Below are 20170 nucleotides of genomic sequence, written 5' to 3'. Positions count from 1 at the left end.
CGAATTATTCATTGGACTGGAAATTATTTCTTATCGACCTTCTCGTTCCATAAACGGGTCATTTGAGTCTTATTTAGTTCAATGTTTTTTTTACTTTATACACTAATAGTTTTAGAATAATTATCAATAAGCACATAACCAATCATTTTTATTCATGCAATTACCAATTATGAACAAGTTCCATAAAACATACAAAAGGTAGTAGAGTATTACATCACTTTTCAAGCCACATCGGTCAATAATTTAAACTTTATTCATCACTCTCGAACTTATTTTCAACGTCCATAATACCTTGGATACATAAAAAGATTAATTACATCAACAATGGATCTTAATAAGGAAAATGGATCGAATTAAAAGATAAAATTTTGAAAAAATAGCTTACCAGTTGGCGAAATGGACACCAAACACGGACTCAAGATGCCAAAAAATATCAAGATAGGTGGTCTCGAAAAAAGTTAACGCCATGACAACAGTCAATCAACATCAGTTAACGGCTTAGCTCAGGTCAACGGCTTGGTAAGAAGACAACTCAGCTCAGGCGGTTAGCTCGGCTTGGGCTATCAGCTCAGTTAGATTGGTTCAATTAACTATTCGATCAGCTTGGTTAATGGCTAGATAAAAGGCTCAGACAATGATTCAGTCGGCTCGATCAACAGTTCTTTCTGAGTCGATTAAGTTGATTGGGACCGGTTCGGGCGATTTGGATCGATCCAGACCATTTTTAGAGGCTTTCCTGGCTGCGAAGAAGCCCCACACACGGATGGCGATGCATGAGAGCGTGTGCGACGACCTACAATGGTTGGATGACCCCCAAAATTTCCATAATTAGACTTTAAAAGACGGAGAGACACTTAACGATGTTGTCTAACGACAAAAAATGACACAATTACAATAACAAATCAACAAAAAACTTCCCTAGTTCTGAACTCCTTAAAGCGACGGTGATGATGAAAGCAAGGCCACTGATAAACTTGCGTCAACGAGCTGGACAAGATAGTGTCGGTGGTGTAAGTCAACAACCATTGATTGACTTCCATCAACAAGCTTGGAATTTTTCTTGAAGTCTTCTTTGTGTCAACTTGTAACAATGGAAAACCAAGACTAGGAAGGATATAATTGTTAGTGAAAAATAAATCTTGCTTTTCTTCTCACAATCATTCTTTTCAGTTTCAAGTTTTTCAACCACACTCTCATTTTTTTAACTCTAACTTCTTTTTCTTCCACTATCACATTCTTGATCTTTTCATTTTCAAATCCAACTTGCTTTTCTTGCACAACCTTACTGTCAATCTATTTACTCTCAAATCCATTTGTGTTGTTCTTTAAAATGAACTTCTTTGGATTACTCTTTTTCCTTCGTTGCTTTAATGTCTTTCTCAAATCTTTTTTTTTTGTTGCAACAAATCCTTTTTGTAGTTGTTCTTGCAATTATGTTTCTTTGACTAAGATGTCAAAAAACTCTTAAGACAAGCTAGATTTTCGGGATTGAGAGATGCAAACATGTTTGGCTCACTCTGCGTTGAACTTCTAACATTGTTTCTTATTTGGGAATTAGGATTCTCCTTGAAAAATCTTCCACTCCAATTGGGTTTAGGACTAGGAAGTGACCGAGCATCATATTTCCTCTTTACTTGCCTTTTGTCCTTCGATTGAGGTGTTTGTGAACAATAACCTCTTTTGATTATTTGATTGTGATTCTAGTAAGAAACTGACTTTGTCTACTTTGAACTTTGTAAATGCAATAATAAGATTGTAAGTAAGAAATAGATAAATATAATAATGAAAATGGAAGGAATGTGGTTTATGTAGTGGTGCTTTAGGAAGTTGCTAGAGTGATGGTTATGGTTGAATAAAATAAAGGATAATGGAGAAAGATGAATGTGTGTACGCGTGGGATGTTAGGAAAGAAAACAAGATGGATTGTGACCCGCTAACTATATGGAGTTAGGAACCAGCAATATAATTTGATGGAATCGATGTGGTAGGGAATGGAATGTGATTCGTTAGCTATAGAGAGCTAATAACCAACGTTATAACAAGATGAAATGGATAAAGACTACAAGATAAACTTAAAGCCGATAGAGTTCTATCTAAAGAACAAGATAAAAGCAATCTTTCAATAAGTTTAATATGCAAAAAGTTATGCCTATAAATGCAGTTAAGGCTAAATTAAGTGATGCAAAAAGTTATACCATTTAAAGCCTCCATTCAATTCCTTTTTATCTCATAATCAAACAATACAAGGCAACTTAGGAGTTCTTCAACCCTTGGAAGAGATTAAATCTATATTTAGCCTAAATTAAGTCCAAATCCATCCTAATGGTCTAAAAGCTTTTTCCACTTAAAGAGAGAAGAGAAAACAATGCAATCATAAGCATTCATTACCATAAAGATGAGTATTCATTCTTTTTGTGTAAGACTCTTCATATGGTGCCTATGAACGTTATAAATATGCACATTTTCTTCATTTGTAACACACAATTTGATAAATATAAATCCTCTTTTGAGAGTTTCTTTATTTGTAGTTCTTTTGAGAACTCTATCTGCTTCAAGTTCACTCTTGCGACATTCATCCATTCCATTGTTTATAACGTTGGTTCTTAGCTCTTTTATAGCTAAAGGGTCACGTTCCATATCCTATCACTACATTTCCATCATGTTATATTGTTGGTTACTAGCTCCATATAGCTAGTGGGTCTCAATCATTTTTCCTTTTATCCTTACAAATTCACCAGCTTTCTCCATCATATTTCCATTTCACTTAGTCCACAACCCCATCACTTTTCATACTTCATCATAACATCATATTAACCTTCACAACATCAATCCATAATGCTTACATTTCTTATCTTATTCTTATTCACCATCAAACATCTCTTTTATTTCTACTTAATATGTCTTTAAGAGTTATTTTCAGATTATTCAAGTAACAAATATATCTGCTTACTAGAATCACAATAGGGAAACACTTATATGATTCATGATACCACAACCGAGATCATATCACCAATTATGTTATAAAATCATAATGTATTAGAAGTATCATAGAAATAAAAGTGTAGATATTTTTAAAGTTGTATTTATAATTTAATGAGGGGCAGAGTTATAAGTACATACAATAATTGGTTCTTAAATTAGCTATATAAAGGGGTTATGATCCTCAAGAAATAGATAGTCTCGTATTTTCTCTTATCCCGTCAAAGACTATACTCAAGAGAACTCTATCTTCTTAACACTCTTCTGTATTTAGTATTTTATTTTTGATGATTTAATATGATTAGATCTTGGTTAATTTTCATGTTTATTATAATTAAGTTCTAACAAACGAGCATTACAAAACATGCATGATCTGGGTGAAAAGGATAAGATATATCACGTAAATGTTATTTAAGAGCCCTAATGTTTTCTCTTATCAAACCAATAAACAATTTAATTTCTTTTTATATTTATATTACCCAAATTACCTTTATTTTTATTGATATGAAAGATAATTATTATGTTTATATTCCAGTATTATTATTTTGAAAGAAAATTATTATGTTAATGTTCTTACAAGTATTTAAAGTAATTGTTTTAATTAAAAACATTTAAATAAAAAATTTAAATATTTTAAATATTTATTTTGATAAAAAATACTTTAAATATTTTAATCATAATATGTATTCAATGGTTGCAGGTGTTTAATGATGTTTGGGTCAAACTTGTTAGATTCTGCATTTATAGGCCACGTTCTGTGTCTTTAAATGTTGATTTCATTAGACAAACGAGACGATGCAAACTTCTGCAAATCAAAGATAAATTGATAAAAAACGATGCTCTAAATTGACAATGTCAGCCAGATATGTGAAGGCTAGCCAGATATGTATTTCTTTGCTGGAGCAATGTCGTACAATGTCTCAAATCAAGCAGCTGTAATCTCAGCTTATCGTCTCCGCCGCACTTTCAGACTCTTTCGCCGCCTGTAAAATCATTTCCTTCTTTGCCGTCTCCTCGAACGCCGATGTCTCTCATGTTTACGAACTCTCCTTTCTCTTCAACATTGAACCATCTTTATTCGGAACACCATCATTAGAGTTTTCGTGGAGAGAAACGAAAATGCCATCGCCCTTTCTGTATACAAAAACATGGTTCAATATGGGTTTTTGCCCAACTATTATACCTTCTCTTTCGTTCCTCGAGCATGTACCCAAAATTCAACTCTGGGTTTAGCTTCTCATGCAGCACAAAGGCACAAGAAGTCCGAAGATTAATAGCAATTCATGTTTAAAAAATTTAGACTCTGGTTTCTCACATTGGATGGAGACAATTCAACACGCCAAAATCTGATAATTCTGCAACATGAATTTATCTTAGTCAAAAAGGGTAATGTAGAAAGACAAGAAAGGCAGAACAAATTGGTGTTGGCCAATGCTGAAACTTACATTTTCTTTTTAATTTTTGTTTTGCTCTATAACCTGCAAAAGGAGGAGAAAACCCCACAGTGTGCTTGTACAAAAAAACCGGAAAAAGTAAAAAAACGGCCAACTAATCTAAACGCAAAATAGTACTAACTACAGTAAAATGTTTAACAATATCAAAAGCAATTTTATACAAAAAAAAAAAAAAATCAATGTGAGGGGTAGCTTAGTTGGGAGAGCTTTAGATTGAAGATATGAAGGTCGCATGTTCGATCCACGTTAGCCATAATGGAAATTATTTATTATCGACCATCTCATTCTTTAAACAGGTCATTTGAGTCTTATTCAGTTCATTGTCTTTTTACTGTATACACTAATATTTTAGAATAATTATCAATAAGCACATAACCAATCATTTTTATTCATGCAATTACCAATTATGAACGAGTTCCATAAAGCATACAAAAGGTAGTAGAGTATTATCTCGCTTTTCAAACCACATCGGTCAACAATTTAAACTTCATTCATCACTCTTGAACTTATTTTCAGCGTCCCATAATACCTCAGATACATAACAAGCTGAATTATATCAAAAATGGATCTTGATAGGGAAAAACGGAACAAATCGAAAGATAAAATGATGAAAAATAGCTTGCCAGTTGGTGAAACGGACACAAAAAATGGACTCAAAATGTCGAAAAATATCAGGATAGGAGGTCCGGAATAAAGTCAACACCCTGTCAACGGCTAGTCAACATCGGTTAATGGCTTAACTCAAGTCAATGGCTCGGTACGAAGATGACTCAGCTCAGGCGATTAGCTTGGCTCGGTAGCTTGGCTCAACTGTCGGCTCGGTTCGATCAACTCAATTAACGGTTTGATCACCTCAGTTAATGGCTCGATAAATGACTCAGTCAACGATTCAATCGGGTCGATCAACGGCTTAGTCTGGATCAGTTTAGTTGGTCGAGACCAGTTCAGGTGGTTTGGATCGATCCATACCATATTTGAAGGCTTTCCTGGCTGCGAAGAAGCCCCACACGCAGATAACGATGTGTGAGGGCGCGTACGATGGTGTCAGCGGTGTAAGTCAACAACCACTGATTGACTTGCGTCAATGAGCTTGGAATTTTTCTTGAAGCCTTCTTTTCGTCAACATGTAACAATGGTAAACCAAGAATATGAAGGATATAATAGTTAGTGAAAAATAAATCTTGTTTTTCTTCTGCACAATGTTCTTTTCACTTTCAAGTTTTTCAACCACACATTCATTTTTTTAACTCCAACTTCTTTTTTTTCCATTATCACATTCTTGATCTTTTCATTTTCAAATCCAACTTGTTTTTCTTCCACAACCTTACTGTCAATCTGTTCACTCTTAAATCCATTTGTTTGTTCTTCAAAATGACCTTCTTCGAATTACTCTTTTTCCTTAATTGCTTCAATATCTTTTTTAACTCTTGTTTCTTCTCCCTTTTTGCAAACAATTCCTTTTTGTAGTTATTCTTGGAATTGTTTTTCTTTGACTAAACTGTCAAAACACTATTGAAGACGACCTAGATTTTTGGGATTGAGAGATGCAAACATGATTGGCTCACTCTGCGTTGAACTTCTGATATTGTTTCTTGTTTGCGAATTGGAATTCTCCTTATAACATTCCGCTCCAATTGGGTTTAGGACTAGGAAAGGATCAAATATCATATTTCCTCTTTACTTGCCTTTTGTCCTTCGATAGAGGTGTTTGTGAACAATAACATCTTTTGATTATTCGGTCTAAGTTCTTTGAGATTGGGTTGATACACTTTTTGAGCAATCTCTTTATCTCATGATCAAAATCTTGAAATTGAGAATTCGATGAAAAGTTTGTTACATCGTCTCCTATATAAACAATAGGCCGTGTGTATCTTCGAGATATAATGATAAACATGATTAGTAATAAAGATAAAATAAACCTCACCAACACAAAAATCTCACCAATTCACTCTAAAGAACAAGTGACTCTCACTCGTGTTTCACACGGGATGGTTTTTACCCTTGATGTGCTCTCTTGCCTTTTACCGCTCTTTCTTGCTTTTGAAGTCCTTATTAGAACTCTTTCAATGCTTGATAAGAATTTTTTGTTGATTCAAATGAAACAATTGGTTAAAGAAATTTAGAAAAGTATAGGTAATAAGATGGCTACAAGAAACACGAAAAGATGTGAGAGCATGTAGAAATAATTAAAAAGAGGTTATAAAAAGATGAAATAAAAAGAATCAAACCTTCTTGATTATATGTATAATTTTTTCTTCAAAGATGAAAAGATAACTCCCTCCGCTATTAAACATTTTTTACTTCTTTTTTTTTTACTAATTATGGAGAAAGAAAACTACTTCTTATTGAATCACTATTGCTCTGATACCAATTTATATGAACCCATTTGTAAGATTCGAGTCATATATATGTTTGCCCGATCGTGATTCTAGTAAAAAACTGACTTTGTCTCCTTTGAACTCTGTAAATGCCATAATAAGATTGCAAGTAAGAAATAAATAAGTATAATAATAAAAATGGAAGGAATGTGGTCTATGTTGTGGTTGTTTAAGAAGTTGGAAGAGTGATGGTTTTGGTTGAATGGAATAAAGGATAATGGTGAAAGATGAATGTGTGTAGGCGTGGGATGTTGGGAAAGAAAAGAAAATGGATTGTGACCCGCTAGCTATATAGAGTTAGAACTAGCAATATAATTTGATGAAATCGATGTGGTAGGGGATGAAACATGGTCTGTTAGCTATAGGGAGCTATGAACCAACGTTATAACAAGATGAAATGGATGAAGACTTTAATATTGACTTGAAGACGATATAGTTCTATCAAAAGAACAATAATGAAAGCAATCTTTCAATAAGTTTAATATGCAAAAAAATGTGTCTACAAATGCAATGAATGTTGAATTATTTCACTTATTATTACAATTAAGTGATGTAAATCAGAATGAAATGAGAAAGGACACTCCAAAGTGGATGGTAAGATTGTTACAACCATTCAAAGCCTTTATTCAATTCCTTTTTATCTCATAATCAAGCAAGACATGGCAACTCATGAGTTCTTCACCCCTTGGAGGAAATTAAGTCTAAATTAGCCTAAATTAAGTCCAAATTCATCCTAATGATATAGAATTTTCGTCTACTTAAAGAGAGAAGAGAAAACAATGCATTCATGAGCATTCATCACCATAAAGATGAGTATTCATTCTCTTTGTGTAAGACTTTTCATATGGTGCCTATGAACACTATAAATAGGCACATTTTCTTCATTTGTAACACACAATTTGATAAATATAAATCCTCTTTTAAGAGTTTCTTTCTTATTAGTTCTTTTGAGAACTCTATGTGTTTGAAGTCTATTATTCTTGTGGTATTCATCCATTCCATTGTTTATAATTCTGGTTTTTATCTCTTTTATAGCTAAAGGGTCACGTTCCATATCCTATCACTACATTTCCATCATGTTATATTATTGGTTACTAGCTCCATATAGCTAGTGGGTCTCAATCCTTTAGCCTTTCATCCTTACAAATTCACCAGTTTTCTCCATCATATTTCCATTTCACTTAGCCCACAACCCCATCACTTTTCATACTTCATCATAGCATCATCTTAACCTTCACAATATCAATCCATAATGCTTCCATTTCTTATTTTATTCTTATTCACCATCAAACATCTATTTTGTTTCTACTTAATATCTCTTTAAGAGTTATTTTTAGATTATTCAAGTCACAAATATATCCGCTTACTAGAATCATGATAGGGAAACACTTATATGATTCAGGATACCACAATTGGGATCATATCACCAATAATGTTATAAAATCATAAGGTATTAGAAGTATCATGAAAATAAAAGTGTGCATACTATTAAAGTTGTATTTATAATTTAATAAGGGACAGAGTTATAAGTACAAACAATAATTGGTTTTTAAATTAGCTATATAAAGGGATTATGGTCCTAAAAATATATATAATCTCATATTTTCTCTTATCTCATCAAAGACTCTATACTCAAGAGAATTCTATCATCTTTACACTCTTCTGCATTTAATATTTTATTCTTAATGATTTAACATGATTAAATCTTGATTAATTTTCATGTTTATTATAATTTAGTTCTAACAAACGAGCATTACAAAACATGCATGATCCGGGTGAAAATGATAAGATAGATTACGTAAATGTTATTTAAGAGACCTAAGGTTTTCTCTTATCAAACCAATAAACAATTTAATGTTTTTTATATATTTATATTACCCAAATTACCTTTATTTTAATTGATATGAATGAATTCATTCTAGTTAAGATTTTAAGATAATAGATGAAGAGAAATAGGCTTTTATGATTTTCTTTAAAAAAATATATAATACGATGAATGTGACATTATTGCCCTGTAACATTCAAATGACGTGACGAAATTAGGTTGAATTTCACCTCATCTTTACGGTTTTTGTTTGGAAATAAAAAAGCGTTCACATAATAATATTTGTTATACTTGAATTAATTTGGTAATATATTAGGCACAGATTGAAAATTGACCATAGCAAAATAATATATTTGTATGATTCAGGTGCATTGTATGTATATATATATATGTATGTATAGGAAAGGTGCATTGTATGTATATATATATGTATGTATAAGAAAGGTGCATCGTATCTTAAATCATCATAAATGAAAATATATTATAATTAGATAACAAATTTTGATCCAGTAAAAGTATCTTTAATCAATGTATCGACATCGAATTGCCATTTTTTCTTTTCACGTATAGTTTTTTATTTAGTTTAATCACATATTTAATTTTTAAACTATTATATTTCTTATAATAATTCTTGGCAATATTATATTAAAAAAGGCATTAATTATTTTTTTAATAGTAACCCCTTAGCAGATTTGTTAGAAAAATACCCCAAACAGCAGTCGAAGGATTACCTCGCATATTTCTAGCACGAGGATGTGTCTCGCTTTCAACATGGCACTAGGAACATCCGATGTGGATGATCTTTTCGGAGTACATAATTTAATATTGATATTAAATACCTTGTATTTTGCGTAAAGTTAGGTTCCCGAGAAAATGAACCGCCGCGAGAAATTTATCGTGATTGATATTCAAGATACCTAGCGTTTTCCAACATGCGAGATCTTTTCAAAATAATTTAATAATTTTAATTGTAGTGTTAAATTTAATCATTTTATTTTTATTACATGGTATTTAATAAAATTACATAACCTCTACATTATATTTTGATTATGTAATATTTAGTGTAGTAACATTTTTAAAAAGTACATTCTCATGTAAATAGAAACTAATAACGACAATAACATTAAACATATAGATTGTTATGTAAATAGACACTAATAATATTGAACATGACAATTACGTATAATTTGAAAAAACAAACTTGCTTCGTGGTTCCAAAAACAAGAAGCATAACAAGTACATAGATTGTCATAATGTTGGTACTAACATTGGAGGCTTGAATTACACACACATTTTGTAGAACATCTATAATCTTCAATTTGTTCTGGGAAAGCAACATGGTGACGATACCACGACTGTATATGTAGAAATGAATTCATCACCGGACGAAGAACAAGTAAACTTATTTTTGAGAGATCAAGAGCTCTCACGATTCGAAGTCATTCATCCCTTGATTCACCCCCATAACAAACTAGAATATGGTCATAGACATATATGACGAGGGTGTAACTTGTAACATCCCTAACCCGTACCCAACCCGGATACGAATCTGAGGTGCCACATTGACTTTTCAAAACATTTACTTTTAAAAGATAGTGAAAATTTTAAACATTTATTTATGTAAAAACGGTGGAACCCTTGATCAAAGTAAATAGGAAGATTCAGACTTAAATTGAAAATAAAAAACATAACAATTTACATAAATACCATAGAGTTTGTTTACAAAACTGATCAGAGCATTTGTAATTCACACCTTTACTTACATGTCAACACATTTATTACAACAAAATACATATTGTGTAAATTACTTCTGATATGATCTTTTGGTTGATATATGTTGTCTTGACTAATCCTACGTTTACTCTTCTTGCTTCTTTGTACCGACTTATGAAACACTCACACGCTAAGACGTTGACTTAATGAGGCATATAAAGTGAAAAATCAAACATTTAAAATACTTAAACATATTCTAAGCATTTCATAAAATCATATAAAGAAACAATGGAACACATCACATAACAAAGCATATATGCATACAGATATACATATCATCATCAGCAGCAACAACAACATCATTATCATTATCATTATCATTCACTGTTCATTTATATCTTTTCTTTTAATAGCCCATGGTACATTACTGAGAACTTAAGGTACGTAAGTGCATTGAGGTTGTGCACAAATACTGTCACCATTGCTCGTATAAATTGCACCGAAGTGCCACATAGAAATGTCCCGAATGACTACATAGTATTATCCCTAAGGACCGCGTAGAAATGTCTCGAAGGACCACGTAGAATTGTCCTGAAGGACCGCGTAGAACCCTCGACTCTTACCATGCCAATTATACCTTTAGCTCTCATATCACATACTTTTGGGTTATTTCACATAGCTTGTATCACATAGACATATAATCACATAGATCATTTTCACATAGCTTATATCATATTTTCATGCTTTCATATAAATCAATGCTACATAGCTTATCTCACATTTACATAGCTTATCTCTCATTTTCATATAGTCACATAGGATGAAATGTAACACATAAATCAGGTAGAACAATGCATATAACACATAGGCATATATATGCATTCATGTACACATAAAAACCATATCAGCAATATACTAGTATTCATGAAATCATAAAATCAAAACATTGGAAATAGACTCATCACAAGTCTTATTTCCATAAAAAAAATATATACATAATATATACACTCACCTTAGCCTCACTTAGTCAAGCAAAACACTTAGCACTTTTGATTGACCTTAAATCTTTGAATCATCCTAAACTTGCCTTCGTTCGACATCTACACAATAATATGATTGGTATAAATGTTGGAGTTCATATTACTATTAATCAATCCTTAATAACATAAGCTAAACGAAGCAATTAATTCACAGCTTAAATCTGAATAGTATCGGTACCCTATGCCCAATACCGATACTTTCCTATTATGGTATCGATACCCATTTTATACACTGGAATTTCATTTCTAAAAATGGTACAGATACTTGTCCATTAATATCGATACCCTTGGTGTCGATACTACTCCTTCGGTATCGATATTCTTTTAAGGATTCATCAAATTTTACCTTATGGTATCGATACTGTTCTTCCAGTATAGATACCCAAACCCAGACTTTACTCATTTTGCTTTGAAATATTAGTACTGTTCATCCATTACCGATACCCTTTGCCTAGAACTTATTCGTTTAACCTGAAAATTTGCCAAAACTTACTTAAATCCCACTCTTTTAACTCCTTTCATTCCTTTAAACTCCAACATCAACATACTTATTAAGACTAACTTATAACACTTTAAGACACTTAAATATCCAAATCCCACCTATTCACTTAAAACTAAAAATCATACCAAATAATCATCATGCCTCAAATCCATTTCTAACATTTTAAATTTCTTATTCCAACTTATGACAAGTCAAATTTCACTTCAAAAACCATTTACTAACTCTTTCTCATCAAATCATTCAAAAACATTTTTTATTCAATTACCCATAACTTATAAACCTTTTAGTTTCTACTTCTCTTTAAGCTTTCTTAAGCTTTCCTAATACTCTAAGAATCAAAACCAACTTAAAAATGAAAGGAAACATTAACACGAGACCAACTCACCTTACCAATGGAGTCACGGTGGAGAGGAGGAAAAAAGATGAAGATTTTTTGGATATCCTTTAACCCCCTTTTCCTTTCCACGTGGATATATATTACCCAATGAATGAATTTTAAATTCATTTCCTTGCTAAATGACCATTATACACCTTCCTCTTTCAAACTTTACTAATCAACCTACACCAAAATTCCAATTTAACTCCCTGAATTTTTCAGTTTTTGAAATCAGTCACGAAGTTTTAAAATCTTACAACTCGCCTGGTTTTTGGGATGTTACATAACCTCCATCGGCCACTTGCTTCAATAAATGTAGATCAAAGTCTGTATTTTTTCCACTAAAAAATTTAAGAAACGTCTTCTCTATATAAAGCTTCATAATGTCCTTGCTAAATGACCATTATACACCTTCCTCTTTCAAACTTTACTAATCAACCTACACCAAAATTCCAATTTAACTCCCTGAATTTTTCAGTTTTTGAAATCAGTCACGAAGTTTTAAAATCTTACAATTTGGTCACTCGCCTGGTTTTTGGGATGTTACATAACCTCCATCGGCCACTTGCTTCAATAAATGTAGATCAAAGTCTGTATTTTTTCCACTAAAAAATTTAAGAACGTCTTCTCTATATAAAGCTTCATAATGTTAGTATGAAGGCATATTTGGTGAATCATCTTCTCGAGTTAAAACAACAACATGATAGTAATATTTTTCATGGAAATGATCCTGAAAATGTAATCCTAATCAGTAGCTTTATGAAAAGTCTTGCAGATCGACTGCGCTTTGACGAAATCGAGGATGGAATTAGAAGCAACATGAAGTAAAACCTTTGTTAACATTTTTCTCGAAAATTCGACAATATTAAAAATATTTTTTTGTTATTTTGATTTGAAACCGATTTAGGTAACTTTACAAAATGAGTGGGGATTTATAAAAAGTCTTGAACCCATCCTGAAGCATTTTACATCATGGACCTCACTTTTCCCAGGACGCGAAGAAGCGAATGATGATGACATTCCACATGTTGCGCCTTCTGTTTCTTATTACCGACCACTATCCCACTTCACAACAATTCACATGGAACCTTTAAATGCTCTCGACTTTCCAAAATTCCCATAGATTGAGGAATACAACAAACATGGTGATGATTAGCTCTATGTTGGAATGACATTCAAAATAAAAGAACTCATCGTACTACAATTAAAAACTACAATATATGTTGGTTAGTTACGACAATTGTGAAAAAAAATAGTCATGAATAAGTACATCCATGAATGCATCCATAAGTCAAAAGATGTATTTGGAGGGCTAATGTATCACTCTTGAAGAGGCTAAACAATCTATGGAAGCTAACAACATACGAACAACCTCATACATGCATCGCCAGTAGGCTCACTTAGTATCATCCAAACTTAGATGTTCACGTTCTTTATGATTCCTTCATACCACTAATCAAACCAAATCCACGCATTACGGTTTCTAGTTGTATTGTTGCAATCACATCTCAGTATGGCTACACTGTTAACTACCACAAAACATGGTATGTTAGGTATCATGCTCAACAATAAATGTATGGCCAATGGGAAGAATTATAAAAAGAGTTATGGACATGGATGAAACTGATGAAGAAATACATATTGGGTATGGTCGTCAAACTATAAATTGTGTTGGCGTACGAAAATAACCATGTCGTTCAAGGTCCCTGCCAGTTTCAGAAACTATTTTGAATATTTTTGCAGTGTGTCAATGCATTTTGGCACTGTAAGCCGATGGTTCAAATCGATGGCACTTGGTTGTGTGAAAGATATACACAAATAATATTGTTGACAGTGGCACAAGACGACAATAGGAAAGAAATTCTCATCGCATTCGTAATTGTCGAAAAGGAAGATATAGACTCTTAGGAATTCTTCTTCAATTACTTGCACAAATATGTTCTATCACATGTCTTGCGAGAGCGTCCTGCTAGGATATGTCTTATTTCTGACAGAGGCAAAGGGATCGAATACTCAATGGAGTGTATGGGATAGTCTTAGAAGGCTTCCCATATTTATCACTGGTATTGTTAATGCCACATTATCGCAAATTATTTGCAAAAATTTAGGAACAAAGATGAATGCGTAATGGTGCATCAAATGGTTATGTCTTTCAATTTATTTGGATTCATATATTTTTTATTTTATTATTTATAACTAACTGTTGTATTTTCAATGGGTAGGCCACTCGCATTTTGCACGCGAGGTTAACAAGTTATTTGATGAAATGAGACACACGAATCAAGAATGCAACAACTATCTTACTAAAATCCAAGGGATAAATGGCTTCGGTCATTTGATTGGGGCAAACGATATGGTCACATGACAACGAACTTGGTTGAGGTAATCAGTTCATCATTGAATGGAATACGACATTTCATATCACTTCCACTATCAAAGTGACATATTATCATTTGACAACCATGTTTGCAACCTTGTAAAGATAAACATATGAGTGGATTGCAGGTGGTCATAGAATCCACCCAAACCTCCATAAAAAATTATAAGCCTTTCTGCAGCACTCAAACGCTATGAATACGACACGCGTCTCTCCTGAACAAATCAATTTTGTATTTCAAAATATTCCAATCCATTCGAAGACATAAAACACAATGCATAAGTCGTCAATCTACGTGACAGAACATACGACTACGGAATATTCCAAACATTCAAATATTTGTGTATGCATATAATCACCGGTTGTTATTCTGTAAGGATTGACTACGTGCAATTCGTTGATCGCTTGTACTTACTGGAAACCGTATCCAATATGTATCGGTACGAGTTTTCTCTGATTGGAAATGAAAGGGATCCAAATGCAATTGATGATGAACTTACAATATGCCAAGATTTCTCACTACAACGCCAAAAAAAGGTCGTCCGCACTCAACGAGAATTTATTGTGACAAATATTTGGTCAACTATGGAGAAAGAACTGGACAGTCGAAGCTTTGTAGTATCTGTAGGAATCTCGAACACTCGAAGAAAAAATATCCTAAACGATCATACCCTAATCTCGATTAGTTTGTTAATATCTTCTTCATGCAAAAACCAGGCTTTATAATGATTTTCAATGCGATTTTTATCCCGATTACAATGTCTAATGTGTCGATATTACTCTCAATCAAACAATCAGTTACAATACTATACATTTGCTCTTAGAAATTATGCAATTTTTAATATTAACTACCAGAAAAACTTCTTGAACACGCTTACCCAACCATATTTCCATTTCCTTCATGCATAAAACAAGCATTGAAACCATTTTCAACATGTTTTTTAACCTACTTGCAATATCTCTTATGTCTCTATATTGGTCTCAATTGAAAAAATTTCGAATGCTACATCTTTAATCTTTTAATTGTCCAAAATTTCGAGATTATATACCCGAATATGCCCCTTGAACATGCTTATCAGCACATGGGATTTGTGCAGGAAAATTCGAAAAGACCTCATATTTTGGAAAACACGAGGTATCTTGAATACCTCTCACGATAAATTTCACGAGACGATTTATTTTCTCTAGAACCTCGCTTTACGCAAAACACGAGGTATAAAATATCAATATTAAATTACGTACTCTGAAAATGTCATCCACGCCAGACACTCCTCACGCATGTGGAATGTGAGGCATGTTCTTGCGTTGGATAGGGCGTGAGGTAGTCCTACATGTGTTGTTTGGGAGGTAATTTTCTAACAAATCTGCTAAGGGGTTACTGTTCAAAAAATAATTAATGGTTTTTTATATAATATTGTCATAATTCTTCAAGTATGAACCAAGTATTTGAATAATTAATTAATTGTTATTATTTTTGAATTTTTGAATTTTTGAATTTGAGGATTATATACTCTCTCGTCCTAATTTTTATATCCATTATTGATTTTTCACGTAGTTTTAGAAAGAAAAAAAGTTTGTGTGAGAGATGTGTTTTAAAAAAAATTAAAATGATAATTTTATCTTGGAAAAGTTAAATTTTACTTTATTGGGAAACTAAAGAAAAAGTGATAAAAAGAGAAATATGACTAATAAAAGTTGTTGATTTTTTTAAATGGACAATTTAAATAAGATAATTTTAAAACATAAAAAATATAATTTTAATCGGATATAGAAAATATATAATAAAATAATTACTAGGTATATTCTTCCCAAAATGTTTATATCAACGCGTGTTTAGAATTAATTTAAACTCAACCTTTACTTACTAGAATTTTACTTATTAACTATATTTGTTAGTTTAGGGAATAACTCAAGCTGTATGAACTTTCAATTATAATTCTATATTTTTCTATAGTTAGTTACGGATGAAAAAAGTTAGTCATTCCACATATTTTATATTAATTCATTTTAGGATCAAGTACACAAATAGTCTTCGAATTTGGGCTATTGTTTTGTTGAGTCTCTCAACTATTAAAAGTTACAAAATGATGTTCAATTATAGGGCATTTCTTTGTTGAGTATCACGACTATTAAAAGTCATAAAATGGTCACCGGGCTATCCACATATTGTAAACTCATCATTTTCGGTTAAAAAATTGACGATTATTTGAGTTGGACATCAACCTGTTGACTAGGATATAATAAAATATGGTCCTAGAATCTCAAATGACAATCATATCTTAGTCAGCATGTTAACGTCCAACTCAGACAACCATCAATTTTTTTTAACAAGAAAGGATGAGTTTGGAAAATATGAATAGTTAGGTGATCATTTTGTAACTTTTACTCGATAGACTCAACAAAGCGACAATCTATAGTCTGAGGACCATTTTATAACTTTTAATAGATGGAGGGCCCAACAAAGTAACACCATATTGGTTGGGAACCATTTATGTACTTTACGCTTCCATTTAAATAAGTTTCTTTTTTTGAAAAAAAGAAAAATAAAACTGATGCACATGATAGGGTACGCAATATAATTATGTTAAATATCTATAAATTTTTAGCGGCCGAGATACGAACACTACAGAGTTTGGTCTAAGTGAGCAACCATTGAGCTTCCAAATTAGTCTTGAGCAACTATCGTATCAAACACGGCCACGCTGACATTGAAGTCGACGAAGGGACAAGCTGCCCAAGCAAAAGGTACAAGAAAAAATGGATATTAAGACATTATTCTACAGCAGAAAACATTCATGGTCGTCAGCCAAATAGATAGAACACAGAAAAATAAATGTCATTCGACAACTTCATCGGATTGTATTATTAAATTAGCGGATCTTAAGCAATTAAATTAGTGGTGATAATAAGATACATAGTTGGTTTGGATTTCAAGATGAACACGAGAATTAAAATATAAATCTAACTAGCACTGCAATTGAAATACGTCACCAGTTAACCTAAAAACCAAAGAAGACGAAGAGCTGCCTCCTAGGTACCAACAGCCAACTTAGGCCTTAGCCCTTAGCTGCCTATAAAAATCATGGTTCTGAAATCAAGCTTCCTCGTTGCCTTTCATCAAGTTCTCTCCCTGTTAGAAACCTTGATTTCTCTTCTCTTCAATTAATTTGGTTCTATTAAAATTATAGAAGGAGCACTTTATCCCTTTTGATTCTTTGCCTTGATTCAATTTTGTTTTTGGTGATTCTCTCTTTCCCATAACATGGTATGATTTCCCTTATTTCTTTCAGTTTCAGGTCATTTATCTAATCAAATCATGTTTTTCATTTATCAGTAACCTAACCTGAACAACTAATACAGGACGTACTTAAGGCTATGAAAGCTGAACTGGAAAAGATGCAGGAGGAGAAAAACTGCATGGAAGCGTGGTTAATAGCTGCTGAAAGCGCATTAAAAGAGACCAAGAGAATGCTTTGGGAGTATAAAGCCATGAAAACACTGGCCGATCATTCGCTGAGAGTTTTCATTGAAGAAAGTGGTGATAACGTCGAGAACAATGGTGAGGATCTTGATGAGGATGCCATGAAGGAATTGGTGGAGGAAGCTATGAGGGACTTTACTGAAGCACTGAACGGAGCTCAATCTCGCGAGATCAGACCAGCAGATGGAAGAAATGATGGAGGCTATGACGGTGGTTCTGGCGGTGATCACTCTAAAGAAAATGGCGGAACCGACGGTGGTGGCCACTCTGAGTAGTAGGCAACAAGGGGTTTTATGGTGATTAGATCACAGTTGTGTTTATGTGTTCTGTATTTGTCAATGTTGTGGTTTCCTTTGGAAACATGTGGGGTTTTATCTGAATAACTTTTTAAAAGTCGTCGGTTTTAGTATCTTTGATGTTTCTATTAGACTTTTGTAATTATCTTTTCTTACTATATGAAGTTTAAAATTTGATAAAATTAATGTTTATATGTTGTCATATTCATCTTTCATCCTTTAGATCCTCTTAGTAGATTTTAGTATATAGTTTACGTTCATAAATAATTTTCTCACGTCGCTCAACTTTAACTTAAAATTATATATCTATATATATAATTCTAATTTAAAATTTGAAGTTCTATAATATATAATTCACATATAAAATTTAAAAAATTCAAATTACATAATTGGAAAAATTATTAAATAATAAAATAAAAGTATAATTAAATTTTAAATTTTTCTAAGTTAAAATAAATATTTTAAAAATTATTTAGAATGTTAATGTGAAATAATTTAAGAAATTAAAAACTTAGAATGTTATGGTAGCAAAATTTAAGAAAATAAAAATTTGGAACGTTAGAGTGAAATAATATAATATAATATAAAATAATAATATAATATAATATAATATAATATAATATAATATAATATAATATAAATTGGGTAACAGGTCAGCAGGTACCCGGTTAAGTAACATATTGTCATGGTTTTCAGAACATGACCGGTTAGCGAACCGGTCATGTTACCGGTTCACTGGTTCAACCGGTCGAACCAGTCCGACCGGTTAAAAGAACCGGACGACGACATAATTATTTAAAAAATTAAATAAAAATACCAAAAATATTTAATAAAAAATAATTTTTTATATCACAAGTCATATTCAAAGCAAGTCATAACATATATAAGTTAAAAACCATAAAATCAAATGAAACAAAATGACTCAAATTAACTACAACATAATATTTAAGGTAAAACATATTAAATAATAAATATAATTATATAACTATAATTAAAAAAATAAATTTGGGGCTAAAAAAATCATAACAAAATGATATTGTTTGGTTTAATTTTTTTTTAAAACAATACCACATGGCTAAGAAACATAGAAGAGCATCCCAAAAGTTTAAAGAGAAAATATGAGAACAAAACAATCCCACATGGCTATGAAACATAGAAGAACATACAAACTAACTTCTATAAATAATAGAGGTAATTTGACATTCAAAATCATGGAGCCTTTTGGTGAGCATTGAGTGAACTATTCTTTCACTTCAATCAAGCTCGAATTTTAGGCTTCAATCGAGCTTCTAAATTATTTTTGAGTTCAAGCCTTTTCGAGTTCAAGTTTCAATATTATATTTCGAGTTCGAGTTGAACTTAATAATTTTTAGCTCGTGAGTTTGAGTTGAGTTGAGCTTACTTTTAAAGTTTTCAAGTTCTAGTCGAGCTCAGCAATACTCGAGTTTGACTTAACTCATTTAACAAATGACGTCGTTTGGTTTAATTTTTTTTTTAGAAAAAAAAAACAAAATTGGCGGTTTTTTCCGGTTTTCAGCCGGTCCAGTTCGAACGGTTCAACGGTTCCGGCTGGTTCACTAGTAGCGGTTCAACCGATGTAGATTGAACCGGACTAGGCAGCGGTTCCCGGTTAAACCGGCCGGTCTGGTTTTCAATACACTGCATATTGTTACCCAGGCCCGACCCGAAAACCCAAAAATTTAACGGATCGGGTACCCGGCCCAGAAAATAGGATATTTTCAAAATAAA

The 20170-nt window shown here is 32.3% G+C and overlaps 1 protein-coding gene across 1 annotated transcript; it reads left to right on the top strand.

Moving 5' to 3' along the window:
* Positions 1-17743: 17743 nt before the first annotated feature.
* LOC120189773 lies at positions 17744-18488 on the top strand. Its single transcript, XM_039192969.1, has 2 exons — positions 17744-17909; positions 18005-18488. Exons 1-2 carry the CDS (start codon positions 17907-17909, stop codon positions 18398-18400), a joined length of 399 nt encoding a protein of 132 aa, XP_039048900.1. The 5' UTR covers positions 17744-17906; the 3' UTR covers positions 18401-18488.
* Positions 18489-20170: the final 1682 nt, after the last annotated feature.

The sequence above is a fragment of the Hibiscus syriacus genome, unplaced genomic scaffold (genome assembly GCF_006381635.1).
Source record: "Hibiscus syriacus cultivar Baekdansim isolate YM2019G1 unplaced genomic scaffold, ASM638163v2 tig00116959_pilon, whole genome shotgun sequence".
NCBI lineage: Eukaryota > Viridiplantae > Streptophyta > Magnoliopsida > Malvales > Malvaceae > Hibiscus > Hibiscus syriacus.
This window is presented reverse-complemented; position numbering and strand designations above follow the sequence as displayed.